A 27,620-nucleotide genomic window follows, 5' to 3' on the forward strand; every position below is an offset into this window, starting at 1 on the left:
AAGAATGCTCTTTACAACACTAGGTGATGGAAAGGTGAGCACTTGAAAAGATTTAAGTCCTGCTTTTCACCATTAAAATGAGCAAAAACAAAAGAAGGAATGTGAAAACATTAAACAGCATGTTCCTAATAAAGGATACTCGTATATTAGAGTGGAAATAAAACGGAAATTATAATAGATGTTTGTACTTATTTACAAAAGGAAAATAACAGTGATAAAATTCTCCTCTCTAGAGATTCAGATTTTCAGTTGAAGAGCCATTAACATTAAATACTTTCATCAAACTCGTACCATCGTACACATTTAGTTGTAGTGTTGGATAGCCCGTATAAAAACAGACTTTGTTATTTTGCCTACCCACGAGAAGTACTTATACATTAATACAGATATCTGTTTTAACATTATTGGTGGGGATATCAATACAACTCACAAGAGAAAATGGAGATTAGTACTAACACCTATATTGAGAATAATATTCCTATCATTGGTGGAGATGCCTTTAAACCTTAAAAACAACTTATACCAGAGCGTGGATACTTGTATCAACACCCATATTGGGAATCTTATTGGTGGAGATGTTGTCAACACATTTTACCTAAAACAAAATAGAGAATAATTTAGGTTTAGGCCTTGTATGATTTTACTGTCCTTGGTGCAGTTTTTGATAGCGAACGAAAGATATACAAGCATTGTTATAATTTACCCAGGAGAATTATTTACACCAAATTGACATTCAATAAAATAGTTCAGCAATAAAGATAAATAGGAGGACAAAGAAAGCATGCGCCTTCTTACACTTACAGGGTGCCTAAAAAATTTCACCGAAGCAACTCAAGGGTCTTTCAAGTAGCATAGGTTGGATGGAATACCTGAATTGTATTTTATGACTTCACGTTAATGTTTTTCATGCTAATGTTTAAATTAAAATAATGTGATTCCAAAATTAAAAATGATGAAAATTTGAATTTATCTCTTTATATTTTTTGAACATTTCTTGCGCGCAAATGAAGCATGTATAACAAACATGGAGTTAACATGAGCTAGTACTCTTGGGAGGTGTAGTAATAGCTAATACTGAATTTCAAACGTATAGCTATTGTCATAGAGATACGAAAAATCTTCTTACACTTACAGGGTGCCTAAAAAGTTTCACGGAAGCAACTCAAGGGTCTTTCAAGTAGCATAGGTTGGATGGAATGCCTGAATTGTATTTTATGATTTCACGTTAATGTTTTTCATGCTGTAATGTTTAAATTAAAATAATGTGATTCCAAAATTAAAAATGATGAAAATTTGAATTTATCTCTTTATATTTTTTGAACATTTCTTGCGGGTTGGTATCAACAGTGATGTTATGTTAAATTGATAGATTTTATAATAATAAGAGTAGGTAGATATAATATATAGGAACAGATTTAAATAGGTATAGCAACAAAGGTACAAAAAAAGATGATTTTATGACATTGATAGCTGTAACAATAGGTAATGTCAGATACACAAAAAAGTCCGCAGGTTTTATGTATGGCAAACTCCATTATGTTGGAAAGTAGTCGGATTTCTATTTGAGAAAAGATACATATTCCTGTCTATAATACCTACACCACCCAGTATTTGTATTATTCGTATACACTTTTGTATAAAATGTACATTTTATATAAATATCTCATCACTCGATTTTTCCCTTTTATTTTTTACTTGAAATAAACTACAAGCTTTTTCCCTCTTGTTCCACAGCATGTCTCATTCTAACGGTAGAAAGTGTCGAGAAATGTCCTGCGCAGCAGCTAACTAACAGATTTTCCTACAAGACAAAAATAATTGAGTAAATGTTCATTTCCTTTTATTGCCCATATAAATACATAATGAATAGTACATTCAACGACCTCTGAATTATTTTCATAGCAACTAGATAGTAGTGAGGATACCGGTGATCATTATATCAAGTGCTATAATGAATAGTACATTCAACGACCTCTGAATTATTTTCATAGCAACTAGATAGTAGTGAGGATACCGGTGACCATCATATCAAGTGCCCTGAGGGCTGGGATGCTTCCCTTACATATATAAGATAAGTCCGGTGTACCCAACAATCCAAACCCTAGAGATCATCACATCAATAATAGTATAATGTGAGGAGGAGGTGGGAAATGTCTCGGAATATTTGACGGGGCATTTGTAATTTTATTCTACCCATTGAGAAAGAGCTACGAGTATCTTCCAGCAGAACACAAATGCACCGAAAAGTTTGTATTTTATAAATTCAGGAAGTTTTTCCTCTTCACATTTTCCTCTCCTTTTGTTAAATCAATATTGAAAACCAGATTACGATACTCAAGTCACGACGTATTACGAATTACGAGAAACATTTTCATTCAAACTTTTGCAACTCTGAGAAATGAGTGTCATGTATGGGGCGACGATACTATAGATTTATTAATTTTGGAGAAATTAATTCAAGTAATTTTTATTTTATTTTAGGAAACAAATAAATTAAAATAAAAGTATTTTTAAAACGTCTCAAATATTATTATGTCTTACTTTTATATGAAAGAAATTTCAAATAAAATGTTGAAGGGAAAAAGAAAAAACAAGCTCTTTTTGATTATGTGCGCAAGCGAATTTCTATAAGAATTTTGTGAACACGTGAGTCCCGTCTAATGCAGCCGTATTACAAGCTCTTTTTGATTATGTGCGCAAGCGAATTTCTATAAGAATTTTGTGAACACGTGAGTCCCGTCTAATGCAGCCGTATTTATGTCATTAAGCTTGGAAAATGTTTGACGCAAACCAACTCATTATTTTTTATCAATCTAAGGCTGCGTCCTCTAGGTGCAAAAAGCATGGCCGTTCTGAGTGAGTATGTACCTACATTGTTATTACCTAGGTGTATACCTAAATAATACAAAAATATCAATTTAACTGGTCAAGGTTAACAGATATTTAAAAAGCTAAGACTTGACCAAAATACAATTTAATTAATAAATTGTAACTTTTGCCCTTCTCTTAAAACTCACTCAGAAGGCCATGCCTTTTGGCACCTAGCGATGCCAGTCCAGCTGTTTTGTTATACATTTCATGACGGATAAACAATAAATGAATCGTTCCCAGGAAGACGGGCCTATGTGAATAGGGCCCATAACATAACATAGGTCGTTCTTCCTGGAAACGATTCAAATGGAGTAGAGTAGAATAGAATAAATAATACATTCTGATCTCAAGTTATCTTTTCTTTGTTTGCAGAGAAATCGCATCGAGGGTAGGCAGTTTTAGGCTATACTATTCTTCATGAATAGAATAGAATATACCTCATTTACCTATACCGCAAGGATGAGACTGATTTTTTTTTTTATTATTATTTTTTATATATCATTTGACATTTATTTTGTTTAGGGCAAGTAGATATAAATACGAGGATTTTTTCAAGAAGTATAATAAGCATGAAAATAATCCCAAGATTACATCCTCAAAATTGGGAAATTTCGTTCCTAAAAATCTAACTATCCAATTCTGGAAAACTCAATATTTCAGACACTATGTATAATCTTCTTTGTGTTGGGAAAGTGATAAAAAAAAAGGTGAAAACTAACAAGACAACCAAGTTGAAGTGTGTTTCCTGTTATTTTAACACGGTCGGTGTTTCTGTTTTATACGCTGAAAACCTGACCAACAAAAACATGAAAAATATTTTGATCGATGAAGTATGCAAAAAATGTTCTTTTTCTTTTTAATGAAATTTTCCTTCAGGTAACATAAACATACACAAGTGCACTTATATCTAGTACCTAAACTAAAGAATGGAAAGAAAAACTCGTATTGTTTTTTTCTGGGTTGAATCCAATTTATGAGAAACAGCTATGAAACGAATCACAAACATATTTCTTATTGCAAAGAGCTATTACAAAATAATAAACTAGAGGACATGTCAAACTCAGCTGTTTTCATGGACATATTTAATATGCATTATTTTAGGTTTCCATATTGTGTTATCTAAGATCGTGTTTGGATTGACGTCTAACATTACAAGTATCTCTACGTCAATACTGAAGCCCTTTAGGTTTCCATATTGTGTTATCTAAGATCGTGTTTGGATTGACGTCTAACATTACAAGTATCTCTACGTCAATACTGAAGCCCTCTTATAGGTTATAAAATAACTTTATTCCCTAAAAAATTCAAATGGGACCTTGTTTGGACTGCTAGGACAGAAACAATTTTCAGTCCTACTGGGCGATGATAAGCATGGTGTATTCCATTCTGTCCGAAAGATATACTAGTGTACATGCTTGAAAAGTAAAAAGACTGACGGAGTATACAGAGAAATATGTGACTGTAAAAGTCTATAAAAGTGACGTTTAAATAATGTTTAGGTACATAATATGGTGAGGTAGCACCATTGAAGTCAAAACAGGGTGGTGTTTCGTTCAGGCATTAGCATAGGCATAGGCATTAGGGTTGGATATTAGTTTCAGGGGAAAAAAAAATGTATGGTGATTTGGCGTCTCCACTAGCTCGGTTTGATGATTTTAGTGTTTCTTATTGCATACTCAAATAATTAAACGGCGTAGGGTTGGATATTAGTTTCAGGGAAAAAAATGTATGGTGATTTGGCGTCTCCACTAGCTCGGTTTGATGATTTTAGTGTTTCTTATTGCATACTCAAATAATTAAACGGCGATCATACAAATTAAATAATATTTAAGTACCAAAGAGAAATCTTTAATATGATGAGAGAACGATGAGGTAACACCATTGAAGTCAAAACAGGGAGGTTTTTCGTTCATGCATTAGGATTAGGGATTGGCATAGGTGTAAGGGTTGGATTTTAGTATTGGTGATTTGGCGTCTCCACCAACACAGTTTGATGTTTTTAGTGTTTCTTATTGCATACTCAAATAATTAAACGGCGATCATACAAATTAAATAATATTTAAGTACCAAAGAGAAATCTTTAATATGATGGCCTTCAATATCTTTAATATGATGAGAGAACGATGAGGTAACACCATTGAAGTCAAAAAAGGGAGATTTTTCGTTCAGGCATTAGGATTAGGGATTGGCATAGGTGTAAGGGTTGGATTTTAGTATTGGTGATTTGGCGTCTCCACCAACACAGTTTGATGTTTTTAGTGTTTCTTATTGCATACTCAAATAATTAAACGGCGATCATACAAATTATTTTATTGTTTTATATTATGTATTTACAGGGAATACCTACCTATAGGTATCTAATCAAACGATGTGAATAGGATACTAATGGAATAATAAATTTAGGATAGTTTATTATTATTTTCATTTAGGTATGTACCTAATTATAGGGGCTACTCTATATGTTGTCATTATATTGGTCCATTTTGGGGTGTTTTTTATGTATCTACTTTTTCTCTTCTTCGTATTCTCCATGTTCTTTTTCTTTTTCGTCTTCTCCATGTTCTTTCTCTCGTTCGTCTTCTTCTTTCTCTCGTTCGTATCCTTCTTTCTCTCCGTCTTCTTCTTCTTTTGTGACTATTGATTGTAAAGTTGTAAACTACACCACTGGGTTTTAGTACGCTGTCTCACTCCATCTTCTTTTTCTTTTTCGTCTTCTCCATGTTCTTTCTCTGGTTCGTCTTCTTCTTTCTTTCGTTCGTCTCCTTCTTTCTCTCCGTCTTCTTCTTCTTTTGTGACTATTGATTGTAAAGTTGTAAACTACACCACTGGGTTTTAGTACGCTGTCTCATTGTTTGTGACATTGTGACAACTTGATGAGCGAAAAACACAAAGAGGGACTGTAAGAGACCGTGAGAAAAAGAGAGAGGTCCAGAGAAAAGAGAGTGTTAGTGGCAAGGGACAAGGGGTAAGCGGGAGAGAAAAGGGGTACTAAAGGGGAAGACATATGAGGAAGAGGGAATAGAAAATGCATCAGGGAATAAACATTGTAACCTTAATAGAACATCAAAGCCAGTGGTGTACACTAACAACTAACATACCAGACTTACCAGAGGATAAATTTCCAAGTGGTACCTTTGGAATCAAAGTGAGAAACAAAGGGAAAGAGAGGAGGAAGGAAGAGAGGTAGAGGAGGGTGAAACACAAAAGGATCTCAAGAGATAGGGTACTTACCAAGTTCAAACAGTCCTAAATGAAGCCTACTTAAACACACAAAGAGGAACTGTAAGAGACCGTGAGAAAAAGAGAGAGGAACGGTCCAGAGAAAAGAGAGTGTTATTGGCAAGGGACAAGGGGTAAGCGGGAGAGAAAAGGGGTACTAAAGGGGAAGACATATGAGGAAGAGGGAACAGAAAATGCATCAGGGAATAAACATTGTAACCTTAATAGAACATCAAAGCCAGTGGTGTACACTAACAACTAACATACCAGACTTACCAGAGGATAAATTTCCAAGTGGTAACTTTGGAATCAAAGTGAGAAACAAAGAGAAAGAGAGGAGGAAGGAAGAGAGGTTTGTAGGAGAGGTAGAGGAGGGTGAAACACAAAAGGATCTCAAGAGATAGGGTACTTACCAAGTTCAAACAGTCCTAAATGAAGCCTACTTAAAAGTTTGCGCGAATTACATGCGAGCATAATGACAGGCTATTGTTTTCATTTTCTTACAAGCACAGAAACAACAATAGACAGGTTCAAGTGTACGTACTTCTTGGATTAAAACCCTAATGAGAAGGTAAAAATGAGAGTGCTTATGCATAATGTTATGTTTAAATGTTTCCAAAAGGCTCGCGGCTGAAGGGGTTTGAAGTAAACTTGAAAAAAAAACGTGCTATAGAGGGGGAATAAATAATAAAATGAGTATACGATTTAGGTAATCAATACACTTATTTAATCAAGTTTTACTGTTTTAATTATCTGATAATACAACATGATAAAACTCTAGAAATTCCAAGAAAGGAAACCAATATTCCAATTTATGAAATTTTATCTCTAAGAGCTATCACAAAACCAATGTATTGTTTACAGTTGGGAAATTCCAAGAAAGGAAACCAATATTCCAATTTATGAAATTTTATCTCTAAGAGCTATCACAAAACCAATGTATTGTTTACAGTTGGTGAAGTAAGTTATAATCCTTTACAAAATTACCTAAAACGTAACTTAATTGAAAGATTTTTCCCAACCATTTCATCTTTATTTATAATTTTTGTCATCACCCGGGGTCATTAAACAACAGTACTTTTTGTCATCAAACAAGAGTAACATGCAAATGTTGAACATGTTACTGTTGTTTTCCAGCATCTGAACATGCGCATAGCATCTTACTGTTGTTTTCCAGCATTCAATTCAATTCAATTCAATTTTTTTCAATTCAATTCAATAAAAGCATTTATTTGTACAAAGCATCTGAACATGCGCATAGCATCTGCGCAAATGAAGCATGTATAACAAACATGGATTTAACATGAGCTAGTACTCTTGGGAGGTGTAGTAATAGCTAATACTGAATTTCAAACGTATAGCTATTGTCATAGAGATACGAAAAATAGCATCACTTCAATCTCATTTTTGCAGCTTGATGTGATACAAAGATGTGTTAAGAGTGGGTGATTAAACAGGAGCTACTTCTTTTACTCTTCAGTGGGCAGCTTGGTCAGTGAGTCAAATCGTAATGTAACTCACTCTGTAGCAAATACTTTACAATTTACAGTTGCTGATTTAATCAGCATATTTTAGGGGTGCGGCACCTGTTGTTGACTACTCCCTATACACGTCAAATACCTATAGGTATGGGGCTTTAGGATCAGACTCACTGAGTAGTCCACTAAAAAGAGTAGTTCTTTTAACTCACTCACTCGTTACGCAGTTCTAGAATGAAATCATCTCAACCATCATCTAGTTTGATATGTTTCTCTTTCCTTTGCCCTCGGCCTAAACATCCGGTCGTAAAGCAAGTGTCCCCTAAACCAAATTCTTCTCCATCCTCCAGAGATTCTGGCATAGCTTTGTTGACAGTTTCCGGCAAAAATGTCGAGAGTATACCGGACATGAGCGTAATCGTAGCGAAAATCGTCATTGGAATTCGCTTATCAAACGAATCCTGAAACAAAATAATTATGTAAATCTCAAGTTAATCTTTTAAACATTCAGATTAGTTTTTTCTTACCTTGAGCTCCAAATTTAATCTTGAGGGTTAGAGACAAACTTTTGGTGAAATACATCAGAGGACAAAGGTTTTCTAAAGCTGTCTTCTTCGAGATTGAATAGACATAATTTAGTTCCTATTAATTCATCAATTTTCTTGTTTTAATCGTTATCACAGTTCTTCCTTTTCCCTATTGGGTGATAATGTGTCACCATGGAAAAATTACGATTTTTCAACGATATAATTAAATTATTAATAGATAGTTCCTTTTAAGTTATGCAGATCGACCTATGATTTTGAGACATGATCCTGTTCAATATTTGTCTAAGGTCCTGAAAAGCCTACTTTATGCTAAGTAATAATATATGTTAGGTAACCTTTTACTTCCCTAGGAGGGGGGCGTGCCATCTGCCTTTGCAATAAAACAAAAAAAAATGAAAGAAATAATAATGTTCTGCCATAAAAATGTACGCATCTAGGGAAAGCCTAGGTGGCAGTGAGGCAATAAAATTTGACTTATATTAAAGCTGAGTGTGCGACTCTTGAGTATCCAGTAAAAAGATTTGCGACTCACTTTCTATAGTAAAAAAGATTTGCTCACCATTAATCCAATGAGGGGTGTCAAGGCTGCGCTTAATCTGGCACACATACTTCCTACACCAAGTCCTGTATTCCTCAAAACCGTAGGGAAAAGCTCAGCACTGTAATTGTAGATGACGGCAAATGATCCGGCGATACAGAATTTACCGAAAAATACTATGTATAAGATATACTGCGACAGGAAATGACCCTCTGGAAAAATAAACAAATACCTACTATGTAGATAAATATTAAATAAATAAAAATTAAACAAAATAAAAAGGAGTGTCAAATTAATTTTTGTTCCATCTAAAATGAAATTTAATTGGCCACACATACCATTTTTAGTTAAATTCCCTTAAGTGGATGAGCTCTTAATTTTTCGGAGAAGTTACAACTTGAAATATTAAATAAATAAAAATTAAACAAAATAAAAAGGAGTGTCAAATTGATTTTTGTTCCATCTGAAATGAAATTTAATTGGCCACACATACCATTTTTAGTTAAATTCCCTTAAGTGGATGAGCTCTTAATTTTTCGGAGAAGTTACAACTTTTGCACCATATTTTATGACATACAAGTAAGGATGGAGTGTATTTCACTACTTTACGTTTTTTTTCCGTCTCTTCTCTCCCCCTCCTCCTCCTCTGGAATTCTGGAATATTTCTAAAGTCGACATATTATTCTACATCAGAGTGTCAGGCTATATCGATACTGCGGACAACTTCCCCCAAGGAACCACAACTTAAACCAACAACAGCGGAAACTTTGGACCGCAAACAGCCCGTGTTAGTCATATGCTCTAAATATAACCTACTAAGGTTACTACAGATGTTACCCTTCCATACAAGGTATCGCATTACCAAAGGTGGATTTACGTGAGACAGGTGTTAATCTCAAACCCAGTATGTGATTTATGATTTTACACTGAAAACAGTAAAACAGCATGTTCCAAACCTGGATGACGTTATGATTGTGATTTATTGCTGATTTTGATAGAGGTTCAATAGTGCTGATACATATGATTTCATGTAACTGCATCAAAAGCAAAAAAAAAAAACAAACAAACAAACAAACAAACAAAAAACAAAACAAAGAAGTGGGCGGTTGATTGCGCAGGTGATTTTATATTTTATGCATTTGCTGACTATGATTTATAAATTATTGCAAATGAAACTCAGCTATGAAAAGATAACGTATAACGATTATACGTTACATTATGACGTATAGCGATTATAGGTTATATTATGCTGACCAAAACAAACAAGAGCTCAGTTTTTCAAAGATAAAATCAATGAATTTTTAGATAACACACACTGAAAACGCAAGTTGCTCTTTTTTTCTCTATTTTTACTTTCCTTATTTACCTACCTACTATTTTGTTTACTAGATATTTATTTATTTAGGTATTTATTGGCGACGTAAATATTGGCGCTACGTAGATATTAATACATGAAATCATGTTGTAGATACTAGAGCGATGAACTTCGGACCTATAGATTAGATGGGTGGTTCGAATCCAAGTTATATCGTAAAGAACTTCATTTACTTTAGGTACAAATTCGGCAGGTACTTGTTCAGAAGTCATGTCAATTAAAAATTCACAAAAAGGAGCTTTCTTTTTCATTATCGTGGCTTCTGAATAATTACCACAAATTCCATCAATGGACTTACCTCCATCGTTCGAGAAGTTTTATAGTACGTTTTATCGTACACCCAGCTATGACATGTCATCGTTTTGTTCGTGAATGCGTCAAACATTCGACAGGATTCGAACTTGCCATCGTCTTTCTTGTGAATCCAAGTTAAAACTTCAGTCGAGTTCCAGTCCAAAACTGTGCCGTTTATTTCAACATCGGGAATGGCACATCTGAAAAAGGTAAAACCAAATAGAGAAATAGTGGAAATTATTTGTTTGTCTGAACTTATGGTAAGACCTGGACAAATTTTCGAGTTTAAATTTGGCCCAACTAGTGGATCAATCTGATTGGTTGATTCTAAACTGATTAGCCAATCAGATTGCTCCCATAGTCCATAGGTAAACTTAAAGGAAGTTTAAATTCAGGTTGTTGTCCTGGCCATTCATCCTGCAAATGGTTTTCTTCTAGCTCAATTATTTATGTCGCTGCTAGGACTCAAACCCCAGTTCCTTCAGTTATGATTATGACGGTAGATGAAAAAGTTGAATAGACAGTAATTTGTTGTAATAAGTTATCTAGTGATTCCTTTACATGATGGCCTTTGGAGTGACCTTTTTAATGTTATCAAATAAAATTAATTTAACAAAACGTATTTTTAAAAATTAACATGTAGGTACCTAGGTTTCATTCATTTTTTGCATATCGAAGTCAAATCCCATTCAATAACATTTGGCCTCTGGTCTGACAGTGCAATATTGATTATTCTATAAACGCACACAGCACAAGTTTAAGTTCCTACTTCCCAGTTCAGTTGGAGGTGATAAAGGTGTGTCGAAACATAGTTGACTGGACGTCGATCGACGTCAATTCCACATCGATTCACATCGACCGACGGTCATCGACTATGTGTGGACACACCTTATTAATATTACTACTACCATCAACGCTTTTGTCCCTAGACAATACTCCCTATCTCCACTTTATTTTGTCCACTAGCTATAGCCATAGGTATGAGTTTTATTATGAAGACATTGAGAAATGTTGTATTGAGATCAGGGTATGACCTGCTTATGGCCTGCGATCAGTATGACTTACCTATGCTCAGGTGTCGGAGCAATGGTGACCAAAGTTAACATATGAAGACCCGCTGTTAAAGCGCCCAAAGCGTGTAGTACGAACTGCCTTCGTTGATATTTACCATACTCTCCTGGAAAAGAAGAAAAATGTTGAATTCAAGCGTCTGTGGTTAAATATTCCATATTCACTCTCAACCCGGAGGTGCTAGGCTCGATTCCCGGGCTGGAATTGGTCTCAATATTTCTTCATTCCCGTCAACTAGGGGTGCATTTGTAAAAAGAATGGAATTTGAAAGAGGTAATTTTAGACAGATAGAAGGAATTTCCAATCACACCCGATATTATTGAACAACAGAACGACAATGAAATTTTGAAAATATGTTCCTATAATCTCCTAAAATGATTAGCAAGTTAGTTAAAAGGGACCCATCAAAGTAAACAAAGAAGTGGGCGGTTTATTGCGCAGGTGATTTTATATTTTACGAATTTGCTGACTATGATTTATAAATTATTGCAAATGAAACTCAGCTATGAAAAGATAACGTATACCTTATGTTATGCGTTATATTATGCTGACCAAAACAACCGAGAGCTCAGTTTTTCAAAGATAAAATCATTGAATTTTTAGATAACACACACTAAAAACGGAAGTTCCTCTTTTTTCTCTATTTTTACTTTCCTTAGGTATTTACGTACCTACTATTTTGTTTACTAGATATTTACTTATTTAGGTATTTATTGGCGACGTAAATATTGGCGCTACGTAGATATTAATACATGAAATCATGTTTTAGATACTATAGCGATGAACTTCGGACCTATAGATTAGATGGGTGGTTCGAATCCAAGTCATGTCGTAAAGAACTTCATTTACTTTAGGTACAAATTCGGCAGGTACTTGTTCAGAATTCACGTCAATTGAAAATTCACAAAAAGGAGCTTTCTTTTTCATTATCGTGGCTTCTGAATACCACAAATTCTATCAATGGACTTACCTCCATCGTTCGAGAAGTTTTATAGTACGTTTTATCGTACACCCAGCTATGACATGTCATCGTTTTGTTCGTGAATGCGTCAAACATTCGACAGGATTCGAACTTGCCATCGTCTTTCTTGTGAATCCAAGATAAAACTTCAGTCGAGTTCCAGTCCAAAACTGTGCCGTTTATTTCAACATCGGGAATGGCACATCTGAAAAAGGTAATACCAAATAGAGAAATAGTGGAAATTATTTGTTTGTCTGAACTTATGGTAAGACCTGGACAAATTTTCGAGTTTAAATTTGGCCCAACTAGTGGATCAATCTGATTGGTTGATTCTAAACTGATTAGCCAATCAGATTGCTCCCGTTACAACTTTGGGTCGTTTTTTTTCGCTATGAAAACTCATTTTGATATTTATTTTTCAATCACCAATGTTGTTTTGTTCCTACCTTCCGGTATGTAGGCTGCGATCATGAGTGCAGTTCCTCCCAAGATCATAAATGTGCTTAGTATACAACGACGTCCCGTTTTATCCAGGAACAATATGACAACCGTGTAGCTGGGAAGCTCGACTAGTGCCATGATGAAGAGTAACACATAGGGATCACCAGACATTTTGCCTGTGCTTAGGGAGAGACCGTAGTATCCCAGACTGTTTGCAAACCTGGAAGACAAAAGATGGGGATTGTTTGGATGGCATCATTGAATTTATAGTACGAAAATCGTCCTCCTACTTCTCTTAGGTCAAGGACCACAGATATACTTTTTTCCTAGTTTATACTCATGTTTAAATGGGATATAATCGGTACGTAGGGACTTATATTATTCTGTTCGATCGAATATATCTCCCATTTAAATTCCAATTAAAAAAAATACTGACTGTTGCCCTTTGGGATTCACTAACTACGATACCACACTTTCCATTCCAACTGATAGTGGAAACTTGAAATGATATGGAAAACAAAACACAAAAATTTAATAAAGGTATACAAGCATTTCGTGTAATAAAGAAGAAACAACATACCTTGCCATGATGTGATGACCTAATTACTCGTACAACAACATTTCCCCGGAGACATGACTTTTACCTTTTCAAAACATGACCCTGATCAGACGTTCAGGCATTTACCTCGTAAAAAATATTGAACGAAAGTACGAGGTAGTAAAAAAAAACTTACCAACTCAAACACACATTTAATGACTTTGTTCGTAAATTTCGTGTTCGGAATAAATCTAAAATTCCGTACGATGTGTCCTCGGTAGATTTGGCCTCTGTCGATTGATTTGAAATGAACTCTTTTCTGTCGACCAAGTTTCCCTTCCGATTGATTTTCACAGCTCTGTCGACAATATCAATGGATTCTAGTTTTCTTCCCTGAGCCCACAGCCATCTGGGAGACTCGTCAATTAACCTATGGTAAAGAGAAAAGAACTGATTACGAGAAAGAGATCAAACCAGCAAAATAAATATTATCTACTATTTACAATATCAATGGATTCTAGTTTTCTTCCCTGAGCCCACAGCCATCTAGGAGACTCGTCAATTAACCTATGGTAAAGAGAAAAGAACTGATTACGAGAAAGAGATCAAACCAGCAAAATAAATATTATCTACTATTTATTTTTGTCCTATATTATGTTTTATAGGTTCTTTTTTGGTGGAGACGCTAAAATTACCGAGTCTTTTTTTCCTCATAAGGATTCATATTTCATACCGCGTTATATATTAAAAAAAAAAAAATCCAGTTAACATGGCTCTATAAGATAAAAATAAAAAGAAAGCACTTAAATTTTAACGGGTATTAAATCTAAAAAAATAACAAGATATATTTAAAGAGGAAAAAACTCTCGTTATTTTCAAAGCCTGGATTATATTTTCCCCCCGACATGGGAACAGAATTTATGAGGAAAATTCCCAATGACTTACCACCAGTGTCCAATCAAAAGCAAGCTGTGAGAGCCGTAGATAATTTGTAACCAAAATCGATCTCTGATGAAATATCCCCAGACGGCAACAAGCATGATCCCTGCAGCGAATACAGCTTGGAATATGATTCCGCAGAATGTTCTCTTGGTTGGTCCAACCAATTGTCTGTCTGTCCGTTTCTGCAACAATGTCGAACGACAATTGTGTTTATACTCTAATGAGTGTATTCTCATTACTTTGTATATTTGAATTGAATTTCCCGTCGAAATTACTACGTGAACGTCATATTCAAGGCATACAAAGTATCACCGCTGAGTTTTCCAGTAGGAAAACATTATTCGCATACAGTTTGTAGCAAAAAATCGATTGTTCACTCTGAGTACTCTGAGTTTTTGAGCTTGTACGAGTATTTGACTCTGAAGTCTAATTCAGAAAGCATAAATCACTTCCTCCCCAACGCTCTTTCAATCTTCGAAAGAAAATGTGCATGCAACAACAATTTGGACGAAAATATGATTTGAGCGCGGGAACGTTTCTAAAAGTGTACCAAGGTTGTTTTATTATTACCCATAATAACATACTCCGACTGAAGGAGTTTACAAAAGTTTACGCACTTTTGCTTTCGTTTTACTGTTCCCATTTCAGATATGGATCTCTTCAGTATACGCGTCCTAATCCATTACCCATGGCCCATGGTAAGAAGTGAGTCAAATGAGACAAAACGCTGAATAAATAATAATAGTGCTTCAACCAGGCGAGCGTCTTGACCACTACACTGGCAAAATACAATGTCTACGGTTATTCCAGATTAACGGTTAACTATAGATTGATAATTAAATAGCGGCCGAGCCGTACATTTCTCGAGGTCCGGCCCGCGGACACTTGATCATCATCAATTATGGAATCTGTCTGCAAAGTTTGAGCGACCTGTAGCTAAATGTAAAGTCGTAAGAAGCGTTAGTTCCTTTTCATCTTTTTCCCTGTATAGACCTAAATTGCGGAACTTTGGTCCGGAATAACGGCCGAACCGTACCTTCTGGAAACAGGGCCCAAGGATATTTTTGATCTACATAATTTATCGAATCTCTGTGCCAAGTTCGAGCGACTTTGGCTGAAATCTAAAGGCCTGAGTATTTTGAACTCTTTTTGAGCTTTTTCAAAGATTTGGCATTAATAGGTATGCTCCATGATAAGCGTTTGTTTTATTTTATTATTATCATTTTTTTTTTTTTTTCAGCATCACCCTAGAAGTATAAATGAGGGGTATTACTATTCAATTACGTAATGTTTCAGGGGAAAGAACCTCTATAGACGGGTTCTGTAAATTTTTCAGAGAGGTCCATGCACACGTAGGTAATATCAATAATCAATTTAACGTAGGTATACCATATTGTCGAAAAAAACCATTTTCCAATCGCCAATGTAATTAAAATTGACCAGAATGAGTCATAAGTTTTGCCGCTGATAAGTGCGTCATGTAATTTTTTATAACACGCAATAAAAGACAAATTATAATTATATACAAGGGACCCATTCCCCCTTTCAGGTAAACCTATAATTACTGGTGAACTGTTTAATTGCGCGGTAAAAAGACTTAGAAACGGCTCTCTCCACACAAGGGTTGTAAGTGATTATACCGTGTTTTTTTTTTTTTTTTTTTTTTTTTCGTCTGGTTAGAGTAAGCTGTCTGTTTGGTGATGAAACTACAGACGAGATGTGAAGGCTGCGAGGTACTGTTACTGGCCCCCTTTGTGTGGCACTCTTATTCTAAAGGTGTGTCCACAACTCCACACATAGTCGATCGGCCGTCAACTATGTGAGAACACACCTTCATAGGCAAAATTTTCCGCCAATTCCCAAAAAACCCCATTGCTTTCGAAACTACCCGTGTGTACAAAGCCTATTTCTATCATCTTGTGTTTGCAAAATGCTCGTAATGGACAGGCTATTGACGGTAATTTTTGAACGTGTTGATAAAATTTCCACAGACAAGGGACAAAAGAGTAGGTTGCGTGAAACTTGTCAAATGAAAGGCCTGCCAAAGGGTGTGGCACATAGCTCCCTCCAGTTCATAAATCCTTGAACCAACGAAGCGAGTTCCATTTTTTTCTTTTTTTTTTAAATATATATGTATATATATTTATTTTTTTTTTTAAGAGTTTTGATAGAGGAACTGTAACTGCTAAGGTCTTATCCCGAAATTGAAGAGAAAAGAAAGACAGAATAGGAGAAAATTTTAACTCGACGATATTGCAATGTACGCATTTCGTTTGTCTGTTTCATTGTAGCTCTCAAACGGTTGGTCTGATTTTGAGGAACTTGACGAAATTGTTTAATAGGAAGTACTTTGGTAAACGATATTTTCTTCTCTTGGATTGTAGATCCATTCAGGACTATGAAATTTATATTAGTTGTCTCTTCACAGAAGCGACAGAACTAAGCCTGACAAACCCGATATTTAAACCGTACCAATACCGACATTATATTAACCAATCAGACTAGAGTATTTTCAAAGGTGAGGAAATCTAAATTCTGATTGGCTAACCAAATATCGGTTTCGCTACCGAATTTTCTTCTCTTGGATTGTAGATCCATCCAAGACTATGAAATTTATATTAGTTTGTCTCTTCACAGAAGCGACAAACCCGATATTTAAATCGTACCAATACCGGCATTATATTAACCAATCAGACTAGAGTATTTTCAAAGGTGAGGAAATCTAAATTCTGATTGGCTAACCAAATATCGGTTTCGCTACCGTGTCGAATGTTGAATCAGGCTCTATTCACAAGGGGCGATACGCCTAATGAGTTCCAATACATAGCTACCTTATAGGCTCGGAAGCAAAATGACCTTCTACCGTGTATGTTTCCCCTCAGACTGATAGTGACAGGTACATTTTCTGTTGTGTTAGTTAACAAAATTATATTCCTCCCTAATGGGATTAAAACCAGAGAGTTACATGCACTCTGAGAAGGATCGGGAACGGGGAAAGGGAGGGAGACGGAGGGAGTGTTCATTTTCCAGGAAACACGAATGTTATTCAGCAATTTATGTGTGCATTGTTCATGTAAAATGACTCTGTAAATATGTGGTCGGAAAACATTGTGATGCCATAACATGATCCTAAAGTCAAACATTGTTTCATTTTCCAAAATTAGCATGGTAAACTTTCAATTAATTATCTAGGTACATCCCTGCTCTGCGTTGGAAAAAATAAATGAAACTTTGATTTACATAAATTATTGAACACCTCTCTGTAAATTTGAGGCTAAAGGTAAAGCCACCTGGGGCTAAAGATAAAAAAGTCTAGAGAACCGCAAACTCCTTTTGAAATCTTTCCAAAGCTCTAGCGGAACTTTGGTCCTTGAATACCGGCTTCTTCCTTCTTCTAAAAAATACCTTCTAAAAATATATATAAAAAAAAATAATGCACCCGATATAAAATGAAATAGCTCACCTATATGGCTCATTAAATTTTCCAAATCCTGATCAACACCCATGATTTAAATTTACAACTAAAAAAACACGTTAAAAAATGCTTAAATTTCCGAGATTCTAAATTTCTAACACTCGAACATCACTAGCACAACGGAGACCACTGGACAGTGAAATCTATTACTATTGCTGAATGGTCCCCTACGTTACTTGTAATGATTCCCTCTCTCCTAGCATAATGCTTAAATTTCCGAGATTCTAAATTTCTAACACTCGAACATCACTAGAACAACGGAGACCACTGGACAGTGAAATCTATTACTATTGCTGAATGGTCCCCTACGTTACTTGTAATGATTCCCTCTCTCCTAGCATATTAGTCATCTAGGTGGTGGACAGTACATGTCTTGGGAGACTTTTAGAATGTAGGGCGAACGAACCAAGTGTAGGGATGCACGGAGATGCACATTGCACAAGGTGAAAGACGGTAGGTGTGTCCAAAACATAGTTGACCGGCCTTTGATGGACATCGATCTATCAGCTGAATCTATGTTATCGAGGCAGTGTGGACGATTCAGTCGACATCGATCGACGGGCGGTCGAATATGTGTGGACACACCTTAAGACGGTTTTAGAATGAAGACTCTACACCCGCCCCAGAGCGCAAAAAATGCTGAAGGTCCGGTTTTATATGTAGATCAGAGTTAGTCCGTCCGGGGAAAAATCGTGTCGTGTGTATTGGATTCTCATTTAAATTACATTGCCTACAGGACATTCGGAAAAAAATCGGGTGAAACTCACGATAAGTGGGAACGGGGTCTTAAAAGAAAGGAGAAGTTTAAAAAAGGGGGAAAAAATACCTACCTGTTCTACCCCTTTTAGTCCGCGATTAATAATTTTAATTCTTAACGGCATCTTGATTTGAGATTAGGAAAATTGACTTTTGCACTACGTTTGATAAGAATCCACAGAAAACTCAAAACTGAACCATTAGGCGCTATAAGCGATTAAGCGTTGTGGTTACGAATTTAGAACAAATGTCGAGTAATCTCATCTTCCTATAATTGCTGACTTAATGGGAATTCCACTATTACTTCCTTCAATTATAGATACTACGACACCTTTGAATGTTTGATCCACCCCTTGTAGGCAAAAGAGATTGGATTTCAAGAAACCCTAAACATTTTGACTGCAGTAGCACATTTTTGTAAAGCATACCTACCTCAGATTTTACGTTCAAGAAAGATTGAAATTAATCCTCGTGCCATTGGGGTTAATTAAACCTTCAAAGAAAAATAAAGAAAATTCCATCATCTAAAAGTTCTCGGAACAAAAACATTTTTTGACAAAGTCAGAGTGGGTTGATTTCAAAGTCCAAAGTTGTATTTTCAGTCGAATTAGAAAAAGGAACTCTCCGGAAAGGGACTTCCAAGATGATTTCAAAAGAAAATGCTAAGTTTTCTGAAGGAAAATGTGATGCAACTGCTAGTATGTAGGGCATCTACATAATGTAATTAGTAAGTAATTAAAAAATTAAATCAGTAAATCAGAAGTCACTCATGAATGAGGAAGTGTCTGAATGACTCAGGAATGCTAAACATCTTTTTTGCACATGCCATTACTACGTACAATCTTTTCTTGCATAATATTCACACTGTAGTCTATAATCATTTCGCTGATTAGGGGAAAAACAACAATAATTAGTTTTCTATTGTAAAAAGAAACAACGATGTTTCTATGGAGAAATACTAGTTAATTATGAAAAGTTTTCATCTGTCTAAATTACTCTCGAGTCTGTTTATCCAGACGAGAGCTATTGTTCCATTTATTATCCCCAAGGCTTGTAGGATAATTTCAACTCTGTTTGTACCGTGAGAATCCCTCAATATCGGTTTTCAAATCCCTCAATAAGTCTCATGACAGTCATAATTTAATGCAGGATATTCATGGCATTCAAGTCATGATACAGGATAAAGCGGGTAAGTAATATAGAGCCATCCCTAATGACTCGTTTTTCTTGGTTAGAAAAAAATGTATCGTGGCGGTAAAAGTTCACTTAAGACTTTAGTGATTACACTTTAACACTATTGTATTGATCACTTAAGTGCTTACTCGAGCACTTTAACATGAATATGCAGTTGACCCCAAATTGTATTGTAGGTACATCTCTGCATTACACACTTGGGTTAAATGTAGAATTATTGTGCGATTTTCCCCAAGAAAAGGTTGCTTTCTTATGAAGATTAAGTGTCTCAGACTGAGAAAGAGAAGATGGAGAAGTATTTTTTCTTGACCTATCAACAAGCAGTCTTATCAAGGGTTTATATTAAAGCTCATGAATAAAATTGCAATAACATCATAATATTATTATGTATCAAATGTATGTTGTACGTGCTTTTCAAAGTTTGAATGTTTGAAGCTGGTTTTAAAATCAATGACACCCCCACATCCCCAGGTAAGTAATTGAGACCTCAGCCATATTTTTCATTATAATCAATCACAAACTTAGGTGTAAGCGCGTTTAATTAATTGTTATAATAACTACAACTCGAGATGAAATGATTAGACTTCCTTTATAGCCACTGCCTCTTTTGTGTAGATTCGCTTTATCCGTTTATGTTAAGCCAATTTCTATGCAAAAAAAAAAGTGTTCAAATATTATCCGCACATGTTCCATAAACATACACGCTTCAATTTTAGTGTGACTCATTAGAAAACAGAAACTGATTCCGTTTATGTTAAGCCAATTTCTATGCAAAAAAAAGTGTTCAAATATTATCCGCACATGTTCCATAAACATACACGCTTCAATTTTAGTGTGACTCATTAGAAAACAGAAACTGAAATTTCATGTCTATTGATACGTTATCAAGGGAATTGTTCCGTAGGTTTTCAAAATAATAGGTTTTTTAATTTTAATTTTTTTATCGTGTTTTTTCAATGCCTTATCATTCATTGTTACTGCTTATAGTTTTTAAGGTTATCAGTTAACATTGGGTATCGTTGATTCAGGCTTGTAGCTTTAAAATATGTTTTTTTTTTTTTTTGCCAAACCTTTAAACCTTCCCAAAATTCCTCACTTATTATACTATTATATTTTATCCTAAATCCTCAAATGGATGCAAATTCTTTCAGACTTCCAGGGCAAAGGTCCTTTTCAGTAATTGGGACAGGAAGGTACCTACTCTGCACTTATCCTATATTTTCAAATCACGCCACTACTGTTGACTTAATTACAGCAGATTTCTGAATAAATAAAAATCCCATAACCTTTTCTATTTTATAGAAATGTATCTACATCTAGGTGTGTATCTTTATCAAATGGATGCAAATTCTTTCAGACTTCCAGGGCAAAGGTCCTTTTCAGTAATTGGGATAGGAAGGTACCTACTCTGCACTTATCCTATATTTTCAAATCACGCCACTACTGTTGACTTAATTACAGCAGATTTCTGAATAAATAAATTAGTGCAGCCTCAGTCCAAACAAAACCAAGGACAAAACAGATTGATTTGAAAATTGAGGTAAATAGGTACGACAAAACGCGAAAACAGTGCTCGTATTTTCTATTGTTACAGATTGCGAATTTCAAACGTTGAATATCTCAGAGAAATACACGATTCAGACTGTTTTTAAAATTTTAAACCTAGGAAACCAACCTCAGTGGTGCAGTTGTTAACGCGTTGGACCTTTGTTACAGATTGCGAATTTCAAACGTTGAAAATCTCAGAGAAATACACGATTCAGACTGTTTTTAAAATTTTAAACCTAGGAAACCAACCTCAGTGGTGCAGTTGTTAACGCGTTGAACTTTGGATCTGGAGATTGGTGGTTCGAGTCCAAGTCAAGTCATAAAATTTATCTAGGTGTAATAATCGGGGAATTAAAAATTCCTTTGAACCCAAGAACATTGGATCGTATCCAGATAGATGGGTTGTTTTTGCCAACATGATAATAATCTTGGAAACTCGATGTTGCTTATTTGATGATCTCTGAAATAATACAAATTTCAGATAGGTAACAACTTGGAAGGTAGCACGTCTGCCTTGTAAGCTCTAGGTCGCGGGTTCGATTCCCGTCCGTAGCAAACTTTATCCTACAGAAATAAAGGATCCTTCTGGGAACGCCTGAATTTTATCATAATCTGTCCTCCTTCCTTCAATATCGGGACAATAAGACCTCCGTTCCTTCTATCAGTTCCCAACCAATGTACAACACACACACACATACATCTTGTGGGTAAGGAATGCGTAGTATTGAGTAATGAATATGGAGTAGGTAAGGAATAAGTAATAGGTAAGGACCATTGAGTACCTACATGTGCAATACTGGGGTGAGGTAAGGAGTACTGAGTAAAGAATAAGGAGTAGGTAAGGCGTATTGAATAAATAGTGTTGAGTAAGGCTTCTTTTAACACGTCCTCGCTTGAAATGTACGTGATTACGTCCCTATCCCACCAATAATTCTCCCAGTTTGCATAGTTTATATTAAAGCTCATGAATAAAATTGCAATAACATCATAATATTATTATGTATCAAATGTATGTTGTACGTGCTTTTCAAAGTTTATCAGATACTTAAGTAGGTACCTATATAACATACCTCCCTCTATCAAATATCACAAATGTGATACTATTGCATGTCAAAACAACTGATATTTAGGTTGCTCGAAAGTTTTTGGAACACTATTTCACTGTCAGGCTTGAGGTCAATGTGTTGACTTAACACCCGAGGGGCCTGGGTTCAACTAGGTAGGTACCTATAACCTATATCAAACATTCCTTCTACTTCAAAATGATTACCACACATGGAATTTTCAGTCTGATGTTTCAGCATTTTCGTTGAAATACGTACTTAATGCATTGTTCTTAATTCTATTGTCTCGAAAGGAAAACGAACTCAGAGATTAGTAGAAGGAAAGTTCAATCACCATAATAGAACCGGATCTGTTACGTTGCTACTTGTACAAAAAATAGAAATGTAATGATATTCTACTTTTGCATTATCTTTTCCTTTTCAGCTCATACATTTCAATGCAAATATTTCAAAAGAAAATGATCACGTACCCGAGGCATTTGGTAAGTTGAAATGGTAATGTGATGTGTTCTAATTTGTACAGTTGCATTATATTTTGGATGGAGATATAGGTTTTAAATGTCTAACCTATCATATAACCAACTGTCAGATATATTGCATTTTCAGAATAGAAATTCTGACTCGATTCATATGTTATTTCACAAAATTGCAAATCTCGTAGGTCTTCATTTGAAATTCTGCACAATGCTCTTGAGTCTTGATGCATTGTTCTGGAAAAGAGATTCAGGGGACAAGCTTTAGTTTTAATTCTGTACATTATTTCAGGAAAATTCTCGAATTACGAGAATAGATAGGTAGATATAAAATTAATATCCTTTTCAATTAAGTACCTACCTAAATAAGACTCGGTACCTATCTTTTTAAAGGTAGGTACATTTCAAAATTATTATAGCCTTCAACATCATGCTTTCATCATACATTTTCTACATTAATTCCAATATCAAACGCTGTAGGTAGGTATAAAAGTAGATAGGTATATTATGTAGGCATATTTAGAACAATTTAAGTCAATATCGTGCCGCTCTAAATCCTGATCCAATCTTTGCTACTAAGTTTATTTTAGATTAGTCGCTAAACCGGGCTAAATTGTTTCGGAATTTTACTTGCCTTTTATTTTCACAAAAATGAGTCCAAATTAAAACAATCTTACAGCTCTTTTACATCTAAAATAATATAATTTTATCTTTTTTAAATTTATGTTTCATGAGTTACCTATTTATTTCTTTCAAGCTATTCACAAATGTACTTATTTGCTTGATTTTTATAAATTAACGTGTGGATCCAATATAAGAATGTATTCTGCCATCGCAAACTTTAGACTGTCCCTTTTATTTTTATTCTCCGCACAATTTGGTTTTATTTTCGTGGCCAGTTCAAACACCACAAGACCACAAAGTAGGTATTATTAATTATACTTGTGTTTTTACAATCCACTTTTATCGGGTCAATCGTCTCGAAGTTTTTTTTTTTTTTTTAGCCTAAATTTTGCATGAAAAAGTTGCGATAATTCATTAGGTTCTGAAGTAGGTAGGTATTTTCTATCTGCAATATCCATTTGTTGACGCGACTTAATTACGAGTATATTCTGTAGGTATCTAATTTTTCTTGCGTTTTATTTCCCGTACGGAATACGGACGTGGTCCGTAGTAGGTATCTCAACATTAATACCTACCCATAAAACGTCCTTTCCTCCATTTTAGAGACGGTCTGCAAAAAGCCATTCATTGATATCCTAATTTCACCGGTCTTTGAAAACGGAGTAACGAACCAGTTGGAATTAATTTGGAGCATCGAAGATTTCATTCCCGGATCCATGGTAAGTCCAAATGTGATGACTTTTTTCATTATTTTCTTAACACCTTTCTCAGGCATTTAAACAAAGAGGAAAAGAAGATTACATAAATATTAGTGAAATAAAAGAAATATTAATGAAATAATATGTACGTCCCTATCATGAATTCCTTCCCGGAGCATCATTTTCAAAAAACTTAGCTCATAAATTAGTGATGTGAGAGCTTACTAATACATAACTATTTACAGCTGTACGAGTAGATAGCCCGAAACAACATTCTGTTTTCATCTAATTAGGTACTTACCTATCTATTTATGTAGGTACAATGTAATTTGTTATGTGTACATTGATTATTATCAAACATATAGATCGACACCTATAATTATTGAGGCGTGATCTAGAAGAAGGGCATAACTGCAAAAACATAGGTAGTTTCGAGATAATCGCGTTCAAATTTTTCATTTTCAAAAGAACACAATGTTACAGGGTACACAAAGTTGGCCATAAATTGTCGTAGAAAAGAGATAAAAAGATGATTCTTTCACAGTCGTGTTAAGAACAAAATTTGCTATCCAAAAATACAGACTCCCGAAAAAGGGCGTAAGCGACTTTACGCCCTTTTTCCAGATCACCCCTCAATTAGCTCTCAGTGCAGGGTTCCATATGTGTGAACCTAGCTCCGGACATTACAGGGAGAGAGGGAAATATTTGGGAGATATTCAATGTTCATTTTTAATTGAATGTTTTGATTAAACAAATTCAATCAAGAAATCTAATCTAATTTCTACTGGAAACCAAAATGAATTCGAAACTTCCTATAGAATGGAGATACTTATTAGGTGATTAATTTAATCTAAATAAAGCCATATTTAGGTCATCATCATATTATCAGGTTTGTACGCCATTTCACTTTTTTCGCTGCATATGGTACTCCCAACATTGTCCTCTCGAGGCGGTTTATGGCTTTCCAATGATGAAACGTAAAAAAAAAAAAAAAAAAAAATAGAACAATATAGGTACCTAGCTCTCTCTCTCTCTGTTCGCCACTAATATGATATTGAATATTTCACACTTGTTGTGTGTTGAGAGGGAAGTCGTTACTCAAACAAGACTAAAACAATATCACCGCGTTACTTGATTCAATAATAAATAGAAGCGACCCGACAGTTTTATAATAAAGAGGATAACGTACGTATGACATAGATAACATGTAGATTACATAGATAACATGACATAGATAAGATGTAAAGGTACGTGTGTCTACATATAGTCGACGGCTATCGATCGATGTGAATCGACGTTGATCGACGGCCGGATACACCTTTACTATGTTCGGATACTCCTTTACATGTACAAGTTCCGATCCGATCAATTAGGTTAATGCTGCCCACTCACGCTCGGTCTGTCAGGCAGTCTGAGCGTGTGTGGTGGAAAAATCTCAAGACTGAGGTTGTGGTCAATATTGGAACTGTTTCAAATGCAAGCAAAACAAAAATGTAGCTTGCCCAGTAAACTTCATACAAGTACCTATTTGAAAAAATAGATGAACTAATTACTGATAAAAATAAAGATATTTTCAAGAGATTCAAGAGAAAAAGGCAAAATATTTTCCTGTAATAATGAGTAATAAGTAGATAATAAGAAAAAATATTTTCCAGTAATATTGTTGAAAAATTTGTCCAACCATATTGCTGATTGTTCTGGAAATGCCAGAAAAATATGGCCCGTTTCCCAGAGACATTCAACTAACGGCACCTCATTCCTTTGTTCCAGCTAATATTAATGAACAGAGGAACCGGGAAGGCTGAGTATGAATACAAATTACCCGGTCCTATGGGATTTGTGGACACGAATATTGCGTACAAGCCGCTCACCACAACTTACAGCTTCAAGAAACAAAGCCTGGAGTATTATGTTGAATTAAGAGAAGCTGCGTCAGGTATTTAGACATTTCAGGACAAGCGTAGATGTTCTAAATAGGTCTTAATACCTTTCAGCCTACGTTATTTCATTATCTTGTCGACCGAGTCATCCTCGTGATGAATAGGCGGCGGTGAATCTTGTGGTGCTCATGTGACGTAGGTATTTCCTAAGACGCACACACATTCTTTGCATCTGATGTTGGTAGCTTTTAGTCGTTTTGGGGTGCGGCTGCTGTCCGTACTGCATTCACGGATGAACGAAAATGGACTGAGAGTTGAGGCGCTATTACACAAAGGCAATATGAAGTATTGAAGCATGCTGCTGTGAAAAGCATTTTCTTAAAAAAAAAGAGTGTTTCACCGCCGTTTTTATTTCGTAGCAATGAAATAACATTAGACTCGTGTGGACTGTGTCGTAGCATGCCCATCCCGTATAGTATGCCTCTCATCAGATCACGGTATTCCATTATTTTCCAGGGTCTGTTCTTGCCTCCAGCAGTATGGAAACAAATCCCACCTGGATGAAGGACAATGCTGATGTCTTCTCCCGAATGTCCATCAGAATGAACGAAAATGGACTGAGAGTTGAGGCGCTATTACACAAAGGCAATATGAAGCATTGAAGCATGCTGCTGTGAAAAGCATTTTTTTTTTCTTTTTTTTTTTAACGAGTGTTTCACCACCGTTTTTATTTCGTAGCAATGAAATAACATTAGACTCGTGTGGACTGTGTCGTACCATGCCCATCCCGTAGGTATAGTAGGTATGCCTCTCATCAGATCACGTTATTCAATTATTTTTCAGGGTCTGTTCTTGCCTCCAGCAGTATGGAAACAAATCCCACCTGGATGAAGGACAATGCTGATGTCTTCTCCCGAATGTCCATCAGGGAAATGATGATTCCTGGAACACATGATACTGGGGCATCTACAGAAGAAGATAACATGGGTGAATCGCGGGTTCAGAAGTATGTCATGACACAGGTCAGTAATAGAATAGATACAGGGGTTTCCAACTTCAATGTGTATGCGGGCCACATGCTACATTGGGAGGTACTTCGCGGGCCACATATGTACATAGGTGAGCACTAGTGGTTGACCCGTCCTTTGTACGGGACCACCACACACACAAACACACCCCCACACACACACCACACCCATCACACACATCCCACCACACACACACACCACACCCATCATACACCCACCACACACACACCCACACACCCATCCACCACACACATACCACCATACACACCCATCCACCACACACACCCACCACCCAACCCACACTACCCACACACACCACACAACACCACCCACCACCACACACCACCCACCACGACTACTCCACACACCACCACACACACCAACCCACCACCACACGACACCACCCACCACACACCTCCCACACACACACCACCACCACGACACTACCCACACCACCCACCTACCCACACACACCACTACCCACACAACACCACCTACCCACACAACACCACCATACCCACCCACACCACACACACTACCACACACACACAGCACTACCCACCACTCACACACACACCACCCTACACACCACACACCCACACCA

The 27,620-nt window shown here is 35.8% G+C and overlaps 2 protein-coding genes across 2 annotated transcripts in view; one reads left to right on the plus strand and one right to left on the minus strand.

Moving 5' to 3' along the window:
• Positions 1–7,101: 7,101 nt before the first annotated feature.
• Positions 7,102–19,388, minus strand: LOC103524670 (organic cation transporter protein). The gene is made up of 6 exons (XM_017449702.2): positions 19,347–19,388; positions 14,280–14,458; positions 13,531–13,764; positions 12,802–13,016; positions 8,676–8,866; positions 7,102–8,029 (listed from the first exon to the last, which is right to left on the minus strand). The coding sequence occupies exons 1-6, from the start codon at positions 19,386–19,388 to the stop codon at positions 7,814–7,816; spliced, it is 1,077 nt and encodes a 358-aa protein (XP_017305191.1). The 3' UTR covers positions 7,102–7,813.
• A 3,957-nt stretch (positions 19,389–23,345) lies between these two features.
• The window catches only part of LOC103524671, a 10,974-nt gene continuing 6,699 nt past the window's right edge, over positions 23,346–27,620 (plus strand). The window contains exons 1-4 of the mRNA XM_026820018.1: positions 23,346–23,708; positions 24,014–24,129; positions 25,879–26,044; positions 26,832–27,010. Coding sequence (XP_026675819.1) covers positions 23,510–23,708; positions 24,014–24,129; positions 25,879–26,044; positions 26,832–27,010 — 660 coding nt within the window. The 5' untranslated portion in view covers positions 23,346–23,509. The remainder of the gene's footprint in view (positions 23,709–24,013; positions 24,130–25,878; positions 26,045–26,831; positions 27,011–27,620) is intronic.

The sequence above is a fragment of the Diaphorina citri genome, unplaced genomic scaffold (genome assembly GCF_000475195.1).
Source record: "Diaphorina citri unplaced genomic scaffold, Diaci psyllid genome assembly version 1.1 scaffold112, whole genome shotgun sequence".
In the NCBI taxonomy this organism is placed as follows: Eukaryota; Metazoa; Arthropoda; class Insecta; order Hemiptera; family Psyllidae; genus Diaphorina; species Diaphorina citri.

Coding starts and splice junctions, on each gene's coding strand:
- LOC103524670 (XM_017449702.2), bottom strand. CDS start 19,388: ATGATTATAGACTACAGTGTGAATATTATGCAAGAAAAGATT. Junction 13,765..14,279: donor CTTTTGATTGGACACTGGTG/GTAAGTCATTGG, acceptor TCTTTACCATAG/GTTAATTGACGAGTCTCCCA. Junction 8,030..8,675: donor CACCCCTCATTGGATTAATG/GTGAGCAAATCT, acceptor ATTTTGTTTCAG/GATTCGTTTGATAAGCGAAT.